At 36.5% G+C, this 15,986-nt stretch overlaps 1 protein-coding gene across 11 annotated transcripts in view; it reads right to left on the bottom strand.

Annotated features, from left to right (window-relative positions):
• The window catches only part of RGS12 (regulator of G protein signaling 12), an 88,284-nt gene that overhangs the window by 37,325 nt on the left and 34,973 nt on the right, over positions 1–15,986 (bottom strand). For 10 of the 11 annotated variants that reach the window (XM_027891442.1, XM_027891445.1, XM_027891441.1 and 7 more), the window contains 2 exons: positions 8,717–8,738; positions 364–533 (listed from right to left, as the gene is read on the bottom strand). In XM_027891442.1, coding sequence (XP_027747243.1) covers positions 364–533; positions 8,717–8,738 — 192 coding nt within the window. Of the gene's footprint in view, positions 1–363; positions 534–8,716; positions 8,739–14,559; positions 15,303–15,986 lie in introns of those variants that run through there. The other variant, XM_027891450.1, reaches the window with a different exon arrangement.

Genomic DNA, 15,986 nt, shown 5'->3' with positions numbered 1-15,986 from the left:
CCACTCTTAGGAAACTACCAAAACTACTTCCTCCTTCTTGTACAGAGGCTACAGATACAAAAATAACATATTTTAGAAAATGGGGAAGTTTGCTAAAAGTTCACAGACAAAACAAAGTATAGCTTCCATATGAAACCTTTGCTATGCAGAAATGCATGGCAATATGTGCATTACCAGGAACTCTCACTCAACTGTGAACCAATTTAAACTTAGAAAAGGTGCTCAGATAACAATTGAGCATGAATGAACTCCTGCCTCTTGTCCTGTGTAAGGGTAGCGTCAAGAAAGATAAAAGAATACAGAATAAATACTGCAGCAGTATGACCTGCTTTGAAAGGCCTGTTATCATCTCTCACAACTCACCGAAAAATATTTAACACCAACAGGATCCTGGAGAAGACGCTCAAATGAAACAGCCCAACTTGCAACTCTTCTTTCTCGAAGTCGTCGACAGCTCTGTACACTGGGAAGACTGGCATTGCTACTGAGGCTGTTCTCACTGATGCAGTCTTTTAATTCAGTGCTATTCAGCTCTGTTAATAAAAGAAATTAACAAAACTGTCAATAAAGTGCTATTAACTTTTACTCTTCAACACTGTTTATTTGATTTATCACACCTCCTGCTCAAGCTCACAGTAGTGCAGACTTCAAAATATCCTTCTCCATTTTTGCATTGAAAAAATAACCACAAACATCTCTCAAGTTTCTTCTCTTCCACTGCAAAGCAAATGAAATGAGTGTCTTAAAAGCAGTTCCCTGCCAGAAGCAGAAGAGGCAGGCACAAAATAAAATACCTCCACAAAATAAAATACCTTGGGCAAATTTTCCTGCTTACATTCCTCACCTCATGGATTGCACTCCTTCATAAGATTATTCACCAAAGGTAGACCTCCAAGAACCCACCAATCACCAGAATGGCAAAAATCTATCTGGTGATAGGAGATAGCAAAATTTCATATACACCTACATCAATAGAGACAGGGAATCTGTGAAATTTTACATGGAAATATAAGATGCCTGTTAAATACTGAAAATTTAGGAAAGGATTTGATTGAGGAAAAGAAGACTAAGGAAAATGAGCTAGTAATGGATGCCTTCCTCATCCACAGCAGGAAGAGGTATCAAAACAGAGATTCTCGATTTATTAGAGTTTCTAATAAAAACAGGGATCTTTTACTCCCTTCCAGACTCCAGCCAACCTACTGGAATAACCTAGGGTCCCCAAGATAAGAAATGACCAGATTCTTTAGATCTTGAAAAAAACAGAAATGCTTTTTGTATTCTGAAAAACAAATTAACAAGAACCCATAAAGAATTCAGGAAAACCTAAATCTATGTAGCAGCCTAACTAATAATTCAAGTATTACCCCAGACCATCTTTGTTACGTATCAGTAAACAGAACACACAAAATCTTAAAGTGACCATTTGTTCACAGAAGTGGAAAAGTGAAAGAAATGACTGCTCTAAGCAAGAGAGGGAACTGCTTACAACAGGGTCCTATTCACAAATTTGTCATTTACTTGTCACATGCCCTTTTACAGCACTCTCTCTCCATCTCCCAGAGCACACAAAGGACAGGTTGCACTAGAGATGCCAAACTGAAGGAGATCTGTGATGAAGGGATGAAAAAAACCCAGACATTCAATTATTTGAAAAATTTGAAGTAAAAGATGTGATAAAATAATATCCTCAAATTAAACAGCTGGTATATTCAATAATTTTAAGCCAAATGGAAAAGCAAATATGCAGCTCACTAGAAATGTAATCTGTTTGAGACAACTGAATTCACAACCAGTCAGAGATGGACTATTCTTCTCAGGGACATTTTTATTATTTCTCTCAGTTATTCACTTGGATTGCAAGAAGTAATTTCACAAAAAATACTACTTTGTAAGATCTCCCGAGGTCTCTTTTTCATTTATAAATATTTGAAAGCACTTCGCATTTCCAAATTTTATGTTACAAAACATCACTGCTTCTCCCTGGAAGTATCAACTTTGAAAAAAAGCATTACTCAACAACAGCTACAAGCACTGAAAAAAGTTATAAAGATAGTCACAAAGAAAAAAAGTTCTAAACCCTCATTTTAAATGTGTTCTGGAGCTCAGAAATATTCACTAAGATGTAAGTTAACTATGGTGAGTTTCTGTATGCAAAGCTATTTTTTAAGACAAAAAAAATCAAAGATACAGAATTAGCTAACAGAAGAATGAAATCTAACCTTACATTTTCAACAAGGATAACATTTAAGGGCAAAAGTAACACATCGGGTATTTAAACATTTTTTTTTGCCTAATCACCTTATTAATCAAAGCTAATTACAAACATTCAGCAAATAATGATAAATTTTCTTATAGAAATATTTATTCACTTTTTCCTTTAAGGCATATGAAAGAGCATAACCAAGTCAACTGTTAGCTTCATTAGAGAATACCTGTCATCACAGTGAAACTATTGTGAAAGCAGCTAATGTGAATCTGAAGAGAATGATATCTAAATTTATTATCTGAAGTATTTTGCTTTAACTCTGCAGGTGGATATGTTTTATTTTACAGTCCAGGATATAAATAGACACCCACTTCTTGATAGATCTGGAACAGTTTCAGATACTGCCTCACTCCTAGCGGGTTCAATCCCCAGTGTTCTTCAGTGACGAATGATGAAAATTTCCTTGCTCCTTTCAGGGAAAGTCAGAAAGGTAAACTCATCCCACATACCAAACCCTTGAAACCTACTTGGCTGAAGGAGGGAAATTAGGGAGTGGCCACACAAAGTGCTCAGCTCTCAATCGAGGAGTCACAGTGCCTTAGGACTGGGGAGGGACTGCGAAGAGGCAGCAGAGCAGTCATCAGCCGGTCAGCCTCACTCACCTCCCTCCCAATGGCAGACATTCCATCTCCCCCCGGCAGCAGGGAGACCAAACTGCAATTACAACCTCCGTGTATTTACACCAGGGGGTAACTGCTAACTACCTTTAATTGCTACCAGCTGCTCACTCTCTCCAGCTCCTCAGAGCTACACTCGCTCTGAACTGCGCTGGACTCTCCTCCCTCTGATACGCTGCCCACTCCGGAGGTCCCACGAATACAAATGACTCGAAATAAGACTGTATTTCCAACAACCGTGGAGCTACTGGCACAAGTCCTCCAACGTGTTAACACAGCATTAAGGGATTACTCATTCCCAATAAACTGTCTCTGTTCTGGCGGATTTTATTTAGCTAATTCAGACCTTTTTTCAGAAAGAACTGTTTGAATTTATACTTAACCCTGACATTGCTGTGGTTTCCCTTAAAGCAAAAATGCAGTCAGTTTGCTTTTAAAATCTCTACCGCTTTCTGCTGGGGTAGCTGTCAACCTGAAAACAATGCAGAACAAGGTTGTTTCCCGGAAAATGCTTGGTTATTGTAGTTTGTTTTACTACACAGATAAAGAGTTGCAGTTAAGACACTTACAGCCTGGTGCAGATATACCATTTAGAACTGGAGAAAAAGAAAGATCAGATGGAAAGAAAAAAATCTCCCCGACTCTAACACTAGTACACAAAATATCCAAATCACGCTTAAATGAAGACTGTATAAACCATAACTCCTGCTCCACTCCTCTTGCAGAGGAATGTTTCCAATGTAAGACTGCAGCATCAGGTTTCCTGACTCTCACAGCTCAGGCATTCCTAGGTACCACACAGCCCACCTTGGAAAGTGGGAATGGAGAAGCTTTCCAGCCAGGTCACATATTTTGTCTAATGAGCACTCCGTGATGATCATCAAAGGAAACACAGGGCCCTGATTCCCACCCTCAAACGTTCTAATCACAAGGCTGTTGTGCAAAGTGGATTCCTCTTCCTCCTCCTCGTAAAGTATTAAAAAAAAAAAAAAAAAAAAAAGAAGACAATGAGCTACTGGGAATCTCAGGATGCCAGAGGAGTTTAATGTAAAAAACCCAACTCTGCATGGACAGCACAGACAACAGCAGTGCTGTGAAATTTCCAAATGTCCTGCCCTCCTTTGTCCTGACTGTCAGAAGCACCGACTTGTGTTACCTGTAAAAGAGGCTCCTTGCTCAAACACCCCAAATCCCAGGGACCTAAGTGATTTCTGTTCTGTTTGAAATCAACCATACCTAACGAAGAAAAACTACTTTTGGTGCAAACTCATTCAGTTTCATTCATTACCTTTTCCAAACACAGAATTAACACAGAACACTATCTAAAAATTCCTCAAAACCCAGTATTTTACACCTTTTGCATTTATACATTCTGCGGAGGGCCTTGGTTTTATATTTTACAATAACAGCATTATGTAAGAAAATATAGACACTTAATCAACTAAATCTTGAAAGTATTCAGGATAAGATGGCTTCAAAAGTTTTGATTTAAATAACGCAAAGCCATAAGCCTGAATATAATTCACAAGGGATATTTTTGTACACATTTTTATTTATTTTGTATATATTTTTCAACCTACAAATACTTATTATTGTGAGAAGCTAAACATATTCCCTGTAATCATCAGAACACACACATTCACATAATTAAGATATTCTAGTTAATCACTAAATACATTACCTGGGTAAAGCTGATAAGAACCACTGTGGTGCCACTTAATCAAATACTTCAAGCCCTTCACTGAAAGCCATCCTTCTGAATCCATACCAGGTTCAGCTGTAACGTCCCGGAACCCATTGGGTGTAGATTAGCCTTACTGTACAGCACATTGTTCGTCTGAAATTCTGGGATGAGGGAAGCTAAAGCACTTCCCCCCAGCAATTCCTGGGAGCCTCCAACACCATTCTAAGCAAATTGATTCTTTACCCTCATGGCTTCAAGCAGAAGAAAGCAATAGTATGCTTACCACAAAGCATTATAAAATGCTACATAAATAATTTAAAGAAAAGACCTTTGGCCACTGCTGCTAAAGGAACTTGAATTATTTATGTTACAGTGGAACACAGCTACAGTAAGCATGCACCACCAGCGGAACTAACAAATAAGTCATATACCTGTTGAGGAAATAATCCATCTGTATTTAGAGTGTAAAAAGCGTAAACCAGGGTTTGTTTGATTTTGTACTTCGTTGCGAATTTTTTGCTCTACCTTCTTTAGTTACTGTTTAAAATAGGGTTTTACATTATTTATTCTTGTAAACATCAGACGCCTTTCAAAAAGGTCTTTAAGAACGCTTTTCCTTACGGAAATTCTTTCCAAGAGATGAACACTAAAAGCCAAAATCAGCTGAAACTACAGCAAAGTAGTATCTTGGGAAAAAGATGTGCATACAGTATCTGTTATGCTGCAGTATTTGGAAATAACAGACTTTAGTTTTGTGGAACTGATCTCAGTTGGGAATAGCAGGTAAGAACTCACTTAGACATTCTCACTAACTCAGATACCTCACCCCCCTCTTTGTCTGGGAGATGAACGATGATGTACTTCTGTCATATGTTATTTGACCTTAAGGTTTTCCCTTTGTTAAGTGCCATCCAGGTATAAATAGCAAAAGTCACACATTGGCTGGGGACTACGGGGATCATCGCTGTGATGATTCAGATGGCATAGTGCTCAAAACATCAGCCGCAGCCTGCATGCTGTGTACTCGTCTCACTATCCCTACAGTCAGCAGGAAAGGACAGTTTCTGAGATGGGGAGTAAGAGAGACCTGCTAATTACAGGTGGTTGTAGTAACACAGGATGGTTTCTGCTATTCCTAGAGCATAGGTGCTGCAGATTAGATGATCTATAGCAGCGATCTTGCATCTAAGCAGTATTACAGTTTGCATTCTGATTGTCTGCAATTCATTAAGCAAATCAATTACAGTTAAGAGTTGCTACTGGTCACCATCTCTGGAAACAACACTAATTGAAGTACTTCGAACTCCTACACGTTACCTATCCTGCAAAGCCCAAGTGCATCATTTTGGCTGGTAAGAACATCCCAGCCTTGCACAAGCTGAGAACCATGTAAAATAAACACAATGAGGGGTAGATGGTTTCCAGTGCCTGGCTCTAATGTAATAAAAGCCATATGACATGAGGCTTCACTAATCTTGGAAAGAAAATGTACCGAGAGCTGTTGTGCCTCCTGTTACACTGAAGGGATGTATATAAACACATAATAATTACTTTTTACACATGATTTTCCTTCCCAGACTGAAAGCTTAACAACAGTATTTATAGTACCTAGTTATAAGTAAAATACTAATATTAGTTAGTAATAAAATGCAGAAAAGAAGGCTCTGGAGAGACCAAAGAGCAGCCATCCAATACCTACAGGGGGCTACAAGAGAGCTGCAAAGGGACTTTTGACAAGGGCATGGTGTGACAAAAGGAATAATGGCTTTAAACTGGAAAAGGGTAGATTTAGATTAGATATAAGAAATTTTTCACTGTGACAGTGGTGAGATACTGGCGCAGGCTGCCAAGAGAAATAGTGGATGTCCCTTCCCTAGAAGCGTCAAGACCAGGGCTTTGAGAAACCCAATCTAGTGCAAAGTGTCCCTGTCCCTGGCAGGGGCTTGGAATGAGATAGCCTTTAAAGTCTCTTCCAACCCAAATTCTGTGATTCTGTGATGACAAAGATTTAGTCTAGGAAGGGAAGTATGCAGTGCTGTACTAATGCTTACACTAGTTAAAATTGCTATAAACTAGAAATGCCCTAAAATGCGTAAATCTGTGGAACTTAATGCATTAGTGAGATTAAGGAAGACTGGAAAAATTTCAGTGCTGCAACATACTCCATAAAAGTAAAAGCTGGAAAATGTAATTCACACATGAATCAGAGCTTTTGACTCAATGCAACTAATGCAACTCCAAATGAAATTCTTTAGGAATAAATTTAATTTCACTTTTTCTGGTTACAGTCTCTCTGGTTCCTATTTTTCCAATCCATTTTCTGGGTAGTTCAATATTATTCAGTACAGTTCAACTACCATTTCTTACACAAATTACACCCCTCTTCTTAAGCATTTAACAATGAAGAGACCATTCACATTAAATATTCTGAGCTAGATGAGAGGATAAGTAATACAACTCAGAAGAAAATTGCATATAACTTCTTGGCTTTTCTTTCACTTCTGCAACCTTACATGGCCCTTAGATTTCATGACTTCACAAAATTGCATAGAATTAATTGTATAAACAGTTACCTACTGATTTGGAATGTGATTTAAAAGTCGTATTGGAAGGACTGAAAATAAGTGGGATTTTTAAAATAAATTTTCAGCTGGAAGCATAAAAATCTTGAAATTACTATCATATGAGTACTATCATAGGAATCTCCAAGTCTGGAATAAGCAAGAAGTAAAACAATTGTCATTAACATAGAACAAGAACCCTCCTGGAGACAAGATACAAGTACTTTCCATTTTAACTAAAAAGGTCAATCAAATTTTTAGCCTCACCACCCGGGCTATGCACAGAAACAAAAAGTCTGTGCTTCATTTCTGATTTTTATATCAAGCAGGTAACATCTGGGAGGAAAAATACACATTTTTCCCCACAAAAACACATGCTACATTTTAGAAATAGAAAGCAGAATAAACACTATTATTTTCTGTTTTGTTCTTTTTTCACAGATACAACATAGACTCTATCTCCTCATCCAGACACAAGTACTGTACAGCAGTAGACTGTGTCAGCAGTAGAGAAGGAAAATACCTGACAAAGTCAGCCAACCACTGGAAAATGGCTCTGGCAGAAGGACCAAAACAGTAATGTTTCTCTCAAGTGTAGTTCTAGTGTTTCAAGAAATCAGAAATTAGGCCATGATGAAGTTTTGTGAATAGTATTGCTAATTTTGCATTTACATTTGCATATAATATTACAAAATTATCCTTACCATTCAAAATATTTCTGCAATTTCAATGCGCTAGTTAGAGCAACACAGCTTGTTCCCTCCTGCCCCTTTTATTTAATAAAACTATCTTTTACTGTTGTCAAAGAATAGCAAATGTAATGATATGTATGTAAGTGATTTTCTCTGCAGGATGGAGTGAACTAATTCCTGCCCAGAAAGAGAAAAGCCATCTCCTGTATACTCTAAACTATACAAATTCCTTTATTCATTAAGGAAGCATACTTAAACTGTTTCAATTAACTTCAAAGCTTCAGAGAAATCATCTTCTAAGGTTTAACAAAGAGTGGACATCCTTTAAAACAATAAAGGCATGTTAAAATTAAAACAAACAAGCAATTAAGAAGAGTTTACTTAAAAGTATTCTAGAAGTGCAAAAGCTCCATGCTGGGATTTTACAAATGTCAAATTACTTACCCTTTTCTCAAAGTGCATCACACTTGAGAAATTTCAACCTCAACAAATGTACCAACACAGCTTACAACTTCGAAGCTAGAACATCTCTTCAAAAGCACACAAGGTATGTAAAGGACAATAAAATAGAGAATGAGATTTTATCTACCATCCAATTACAAAAAAGTCTACTGGCTCTGCCTCTTTATTATTATGAATGAAGAAGCCTAGTTATAATAAAAATGTGCATATATAAACGTGCTATAAAAATATGATGCAAATAATCCAGTGAAAGTATGTGAACACAATCCTGCAGTGTATTCACTGGCACAGCTCCCAAAGCAGTCACAGAGTTCTGTGCCACTTTGGACTTGCATCTTGTAATATATCACATTATTTACCACATATTATGTTGCCTAATGTGGAAAATGGATTATTTTTCATTATGAAAGTAAAAACAAGCTTCAGCTTACCTCCATCAGAAACAGTTGCTGACTGTAATAAGAAAGAGAAAAAGAAGTATTACTTAAGTTTCATGGCAAGTATTAGAAATTTTGAGCTTCACATAATATTTGAAGTGTTGGCTACTTTTACCACTTTATTAATAACAGATAACATTAGAGAGGAAAATCTAAAGAAACCAGCTGTTACTTTCGCACAGGTGTTTTCTCCCCACAATGAAATCCACCCTAGGCCTTTTAACCACTATGTCCAGGAATTTGATCCCACTAGTATTTACTGGACCAAGTACTTCCTGCTGTGGTAGCTACACTGTTTGCAAAGTCCTTCTTAGATAAGCAGAGAAAATTGGTTGGTACATGTGACAAAGCAGACACTTAAACCTGAAATGGAAACGACACCTCATATATTATATTTTGCTGCACTATCTGGAGATATGTGTAATTAAAATTAAAATTTGGTATTTTGTCAGTCAGATGACTCTGAAAACTTCCTGTCGATCACTTCTGATTGCTACACAGAGAAAAGGTTGTTCAAAGTGTTTCCAATAACCTGGAGATAGGAACTCATCACCATCTCTACCAGTATTGTACATTTTCAAGGACAGTCTTTTAGTGGAACATTGAACTTTATGTGCTTATCTACCCTAAACTTCTCACCTTTGATCACAAATTATCTCAAGGCAGCTAACACCTCTGTAAATCCAAGTAGTGAACATCTCCCAAACATGTACTCAAATGCTTGCACCTTGACACTCAGCTGAGTGAAGTCTGGAGGACAGATGATTTTTAGATTTAAGTTTGTGTTGATTCATTAATGACTATTAAAAAATATTTTTGTTTTAGTTTGGGGAATCTTTTCTTGGTCACTGAAAGTGTCCTTGAACCTTTAAGTAACTTTCTAAATAGTTAAAAAGAAATTCTCTTTTGTACTGCTCTTTAAAAAGCTGGGAAAGAATACCCTATAATATCTACAATTTCTTCAAGATGGAAAACACACAGAATATATATATATATATACATATGTATATATACACAACTCAAGCAAACGTGTCTCTTCACAGTTTGTCTGTATTTTCTAGCCTTGGGAACAAACATTACCACTCTTCAAAATCCACAAACCCCTTGGTAATCCTTAAAAGACTAATATCTTCTCCTTCCACTATTTCACTGCAGGATCTCACACTGCTGTTACCACTGTCTGAAGAACATCCCTTGTTATAAACTGCTGTGGCCTCAGCATTCACCTCTCCAGGAGAGGATCTGATCTGGTCTTTGACACAATTGTGCTGGAACTTTCAAAGTCTGAACTCGTCTCTATTGACATCACTCCTCTGGTGCTACTTCAGATAAACACAAATACACCTCTCATGAAAAACAGCCAAAAAATTATGGCACTTCTTACTTACCTACACAAAAATAAATGCTTCTGGATCTGTGAAGCATAACAATATAATAAAAGTGTATTCGGGCATCTCACTTTAATAGCTTTGTTTCAGGTATGAGGAAAATTAATTCTGTTTAGTTCTTCCATGAGACTTAGGAAAATTTTTCTACTTCTTTTTTGCACATAAGTCTAGCAAGCATATTATGCATTCAGAGGCTGTAACTTAATTCATGTTTGTAATTCAGAAAATTTAATTTACATTACTGAAATCTGGTTTATAAATATGATTGCTTCTAATTTCTTAGTCACATCAGTACAGTACAGCTAATGAACAAACAACTTCAATGTCATTTGTCAAAGAATGAAGAAAAGGATGACTCAAAGTAAAGTAATAGTATCAGTTTACACATTAGACATAAAAAAATAAAAGTAATTTCGAAATATATTTGTTTTAGGAATGGTCATTTACTTCGGCAGCTTGCATGAATCTAGATTCCAACAGGAAGTACCTTCAGTTTTTTGAAAGGTATGAAGTTAAATTAATAGGATTCTCATGGTAGAAAAAAGAATATTCACAGTACTTTTGGCAAAAACTGGGAAGTTAATTGTAAAATATTATTTTACAAGGAAAATGGGGTAATTTCATAAAAAAGCTCAATCATTAATGGACAATGACATACAGTTTAACCTCAATCCCTTTACCATAAGTTAATGCAGTGAACTTTCTACACACCTTTTTTGGATTGGTTTTGTGTGGTTACTTTTAATGCTTTGGCTAATGCGTGTTACATTACATACATCAACACCTTAAAAGCTCCCCAAGCAAGGCCTTAATAATTGTTATGTTTATAAACAAGCACCTACAGGAGAAACTATATTTTACATTACAGTGCCACTAAATGTACCTATCATGTTCCAAGTAATATCCTTTTACTTCTAGAGATCATGGAGCAAAATTTATTTTAAGAAGATTTCTTTAAATTCATCTGTGTAACTGAACTAAACCCACCTAATTCAATAAAACCAGCTTGAAACTTAAACTTGTAATTATTGTGTAAGAACTCACAGTAATATGTTCACTCACTAAGTCTGTGAGTACTTAGACATCTCAACATAAACCTTTCAGAAATTGCATACAGCACTTTTAGACAAAGAAGTTTCTCTTCTAAACTGTTCACCTGAAACTTGTCTAGATTTGTCTAAAGGTATAAGTTGCAAGACCAGATTTTTTTAAATACTGTGATGATCTCATTTCAAAAATACACTATATGTTGGGGGCTGTTTTTTCATTCTTCAGCACTCATGTTTACTACCACTGGAGGCTCTTTAGGACAAAATCTGATCTACTACACATACAAAGTTCGATCATTTGATGAAAATTAACACTACATACATATTAAGAACAGAAAAATGTGTATTAGAAAGCTGTAAAATTGAACAGTTAATGTAAGTAGCCATTTGTGAAAGATGAGGAAGGACAGGGATGACTTTGTGCCAGTTAGTGCTAATGTGAAGGTTTTTGAAACGTACTTAAGCATTTAATTCCAAATGACAGAACATATACGTTGTGAATGGATATATGAACTATTACCAAGAGATAAAATCTAATTGCATGCAACCCTCAAATCATTCACAACCAGATAAGATCTGAAATCAGTTCTTCAAATTCCCCTGGTTTCCAAATTGGTTTAGGAAAAAGCCCATGATATATGCCAGGAGTCTGATGGTAACAAATCACAAGAATTTAAAAAATAAATCTAATTTGGGAAAACTAAAATGTCTTCCAGTATATCTCTTCATGGGAACTCTGCTTGCTCATCTAACTGGATTAGCTGCTGAGTTATACAGACACACACTCCCCATACACACCAAGTTAGGGGGTGCAATTCTCTCCCCGATACTTCAGGGTGGGATCTTCATCCCTGTGATTCAAGTGAGAAGCTCAGTGCCAGGGCCAGCAAGCTGAACAGTGGCTTCCCAGTTATCATAAACCATAAAAGACAGTCTAGGTCTCTGTAAACTGGCAAATGCCTCAACATACACTTGACAGCATAACGTTCTGAATAAGAGAAAACATGTTAAATTTCTCTTTGTATCATCTCTCTTTGCTAGGTGGAAAAACCAGAAGGGCCCAGGAGGCTTTTGATGTCATGTTCATGATCTGCTTGCAGCAATTCTAAAAGAGTTTTAGCTTACAATAATTATCAGGGAGAAAACTACTTTGTGAGTACATAATTTCTTTTCCCAGAATAGATGCAGACGACATCATGTCTTGCACCAACAACAGGGTACAAAGGGAAAGAGGGCATAAAGGAGAATAATGCATGAACCCCTGCATGAAGCTAGTCTGATGACAACTTTCAGGTGACAGAAACTCTTACCCAGAAAATTCACTTATTTCCATCTTACACGTTCTGTTTCACATAGATCAGGTCCAGGGAGGTAACTAGATACTGTCAAATTCTGCCATAGCACCATCATGCAGAAAACCAAAAATTACCCTACTCATATCCCAGACATTATATTGAGAAAATAAATCCACGTGTGCAGACTACCCAGGCAACACAAAACAAAAATGTCCTTTTTCTCCACCCCAAGATTTGTTATTCAGGTCAAAGTTATGCTTAAGTAATGGAGTAGAACAAAGGGAAAGATGGGGATACCAGGAGCAGTGATACATACTGGGAAATGCCAGGCCTTAGTAATAAAATGGAACAACATGAAATCATCTCTGTTATCAGAGTGGGAGTGAGTGCCTTCCTGAGTCAAAAAAGACATCTCTGTTTCCCACTCCTCCTGAGATGCGGAGGGTAAAAATCTTTAAGGAGAGAGATTCTCTCTCCTACTCTAACAATATAATAAGGACAAAATTACAGACTAAACAGAAACGTCTATTCCTTTCCTGGGCACCCAGAAAGATTCAGAATAAAAGTGATTTAAAATGACCTCTCTGTGTCTCCTTTCTAAAGCACACTTTCTTCCAATACAGGCATCTTGCAGCATCCAAAGAGTTCTCTGACTGCTGCCTCCAGCATCTGTTACTTACCCCGTACAGTGTCATACCTTGCACTGTTTTACAAAAGCCCCCCTCTAGTTAAGTCTTTCAGGTTGCAATAGCACACTTAGCTCCACCAACCTTCTAAACTGATTTTCTCTTATGATTTCAGTATACAAAACAACTTTGGAAATCCTGTTGTGTTCTTTAAGAGAGATGAAAGCACTGAGTATTTACAGAGAGAATACAAAGAGCCAACTTTCAAACATTCTGTCGCTTAGCTCAGGGAAAGCCTGTCACTCAGCTGACCGTCTGCTGGCCTCCAGCTTTGTTCAAACTACTTCTTAAATCACCTGAAGGAACTCCTCCTTTTGCCAAGGTAGGAATTATGAGTAGATCCCAAGGTCTTCAGTCACCTTTCTCCAGGATTTACACTACATACACATATTTTTATCCTTTTAAATACATTACAGCATCAGCACTGCTTATGCCATGAACTCCAATGATCTCTGGAATGAAGATCATGTCTCAAAATATAGTATATACTATTCTAACATTTTAAACAAAAAATAAAGCCTTATTACTTATAAATTATTGCTAGATTTTCCTTCTAATAAACAATCTCAAATGTACTTCTCACCTAAAAATTAGAGTAATACTACAGGGTTTTTTAGCCTCATTCCAAAATATTATTGCAATTTAATGATTTAGAATTCTTTGAGAAGGGTGCCCCTTCAGAATGCCACTTAAAGGAGGACTATTACACAATTTCCCTTTTCAATTCTCTATCACCAAATTGCATTTATAATAGTTAATACAAAAGCATTCTGTATGCAAGACTTCTGAAGAAAATAATTCTGTAAAACTACAGTACAATAACTTTACTGAATATGTTCAGATATATTTTTGTCAAATATTTGAATCTATAAAAACAACATAAGAATAAATGATGTGACATTTGGAATTCCTTTAAGAAGTAAATGTTCAACTTTTTACCCCAAACAAAATCAATCTTATCACATAAAAACACAGTGCCTTACAAGCCAAATTCATCCCTAAAATTATTTTTATAAAGATATATACAAAATATATACAGTTTTATACAAGATATAATATTGATATAATAGCACAGAAAGCATACACAAAAAACATTGCACAGAATTAAAAATTAGGCACACATTATAAACATACTGATTTTTTAACTTTATACATATTGGTCATGGTTCATAAATACATATCGAAATCTCAGTGTTACTTGGTATCTTAAAATTACTTTTCTCTGATAACAAAATCCAATGTTTGCTTTAGCAAAGGAATTTTAACTCAAATACTTTAAAGTAAAAAAGCTTAAAGGCTAAGCAAAAAGCATTCTGAAGCTGATACCAGTCTTTAATTTCTTGCCAGTAACAATAGCCTCTTCTAATTTCTCACTGCAACGATGCCTTGCTTTAGCTAAATATAATTCATGTCACTTACCCGCTCTTCGTAAGAAACAGCAGTTATTTTTCCTAACAGTACTCTTCCTAAATTCATCTTCACTTAATATGGAAAAAGCATTTCCTTAACACATCGACTTCTCAAAGATTAAACTAAAAAATTCAGCCCTGTTCCATGCCTGTACACGCCAGCAAAGTTTAAAGGCATTTCGTATGAAGTTCTATTTTACTCCCTTTATGTTACCAATAGCAACAGGCCAATGCAGGAAGCTGTGGTTCGTCAGATTAGATCTCAATTATCTCTCACCAGAAAAGCTCGATCATTTTATATAAAGCACGCTGATCGTATTTTAAAACATTTCCGATAACAAATCAAGAAAACAAAATGACGCTGAATCGTGTGATAGTCCTGTATTCAATAAAACAGATTTCCAGGACAGTTTTTAGAGAAACACTACTTAATCACCCTAACATTAGTTACAAAAACATTTACATAGTAAACCACTATTTTCAGAGGTTTACATAATGCAAGCCAGAATAAAGTAGGACCTCAAATGGTCCATTCTGTTTAACTTTTCAGTGGTTGGCAATATAAATTGCACATAAAAATCCGCACTATAAGGAGACTTGGCAGAATTCATTAAAATTAGGAGCAGCCTGTTGTCACTAAAGACAAAAATTCTCCTTTCAGAAACCAACTGCTATTCTGCCCTTCCTTCCTCACTCACTACCTGAGCCTGTCCTCAACTGATGTCAAGAGAGTTCTGTGCACAGCGCCTCAGGAACAGAGAGCAAAACAGGCTCCTTGTAATGTAAGAGGGAAGTGCTATTCACTTGCCTGTGACAGCAGTGTCTTCAAGAGACTCTATATGGAAAGTATAGGATTTCAGGAAGTTTGCTGCTGTCCACACGTAAACAGTGATCGTATCTAAACCACTCACTGCCGTTATTTTTAAAGCGACCAGAATACAATTTTCTACTAAGAATAAACACCAGAACTGCAAACTGGGAATGGATTAGTGGGCATTTTTATGCTAGTGGGATGTCCTTAAACCCCAGGTGGACTTACTAATTGTCGTTTAGGAAAGAGGAACCTTCTCTCTTGTTCAGTGCAGCATGTGGAATCCCCCACATCCATACAGTTCCTAGGTTGAGCCCCTAATACAAAAACAACCCTATGAAGAAGGCAAATATTACTCTGAATTTATGAAGAGAGAAAATGAGACAAGAACAAGAGCCTTCACTCGATATCTCATACTATGTTTGACTTGCAAAAGTCTGCTCGTCTTCCCATTTTTGGATTTAGAATGAAGAAACTTGGCTAACAGAAAAACTTCATCTTCTCAATTTTATTTAGAGTGATGAGAGAAGAAATTTTAAGTTAATTGCATGTGAAAATGGAAGAAGCATATTTTAACAAGCATTTCAGAGACATAAGCCAATTTCTGCAATGGACAAACTTAATTT

Source organism: Empidonax traillii, unplaced genomic scaffold, assembly GCF_003031625.1.
Source record: "Empidonax traillii isolate 1590-97213 ecotype Southwest subspecies unplaced genomic scaffold, ASM303162v1 scaffold321:size1084243, whole genome shotgun sequence".
Lineage (NCBI taxonomy): Eukaryota > Metazoa > Chordata > Aves > Passeriformes > Tyrannidae > Empidonax > Empidonax traillii.
This window is presented reverse-complemented; position numbering and strand designations above follow the sequence as displayed.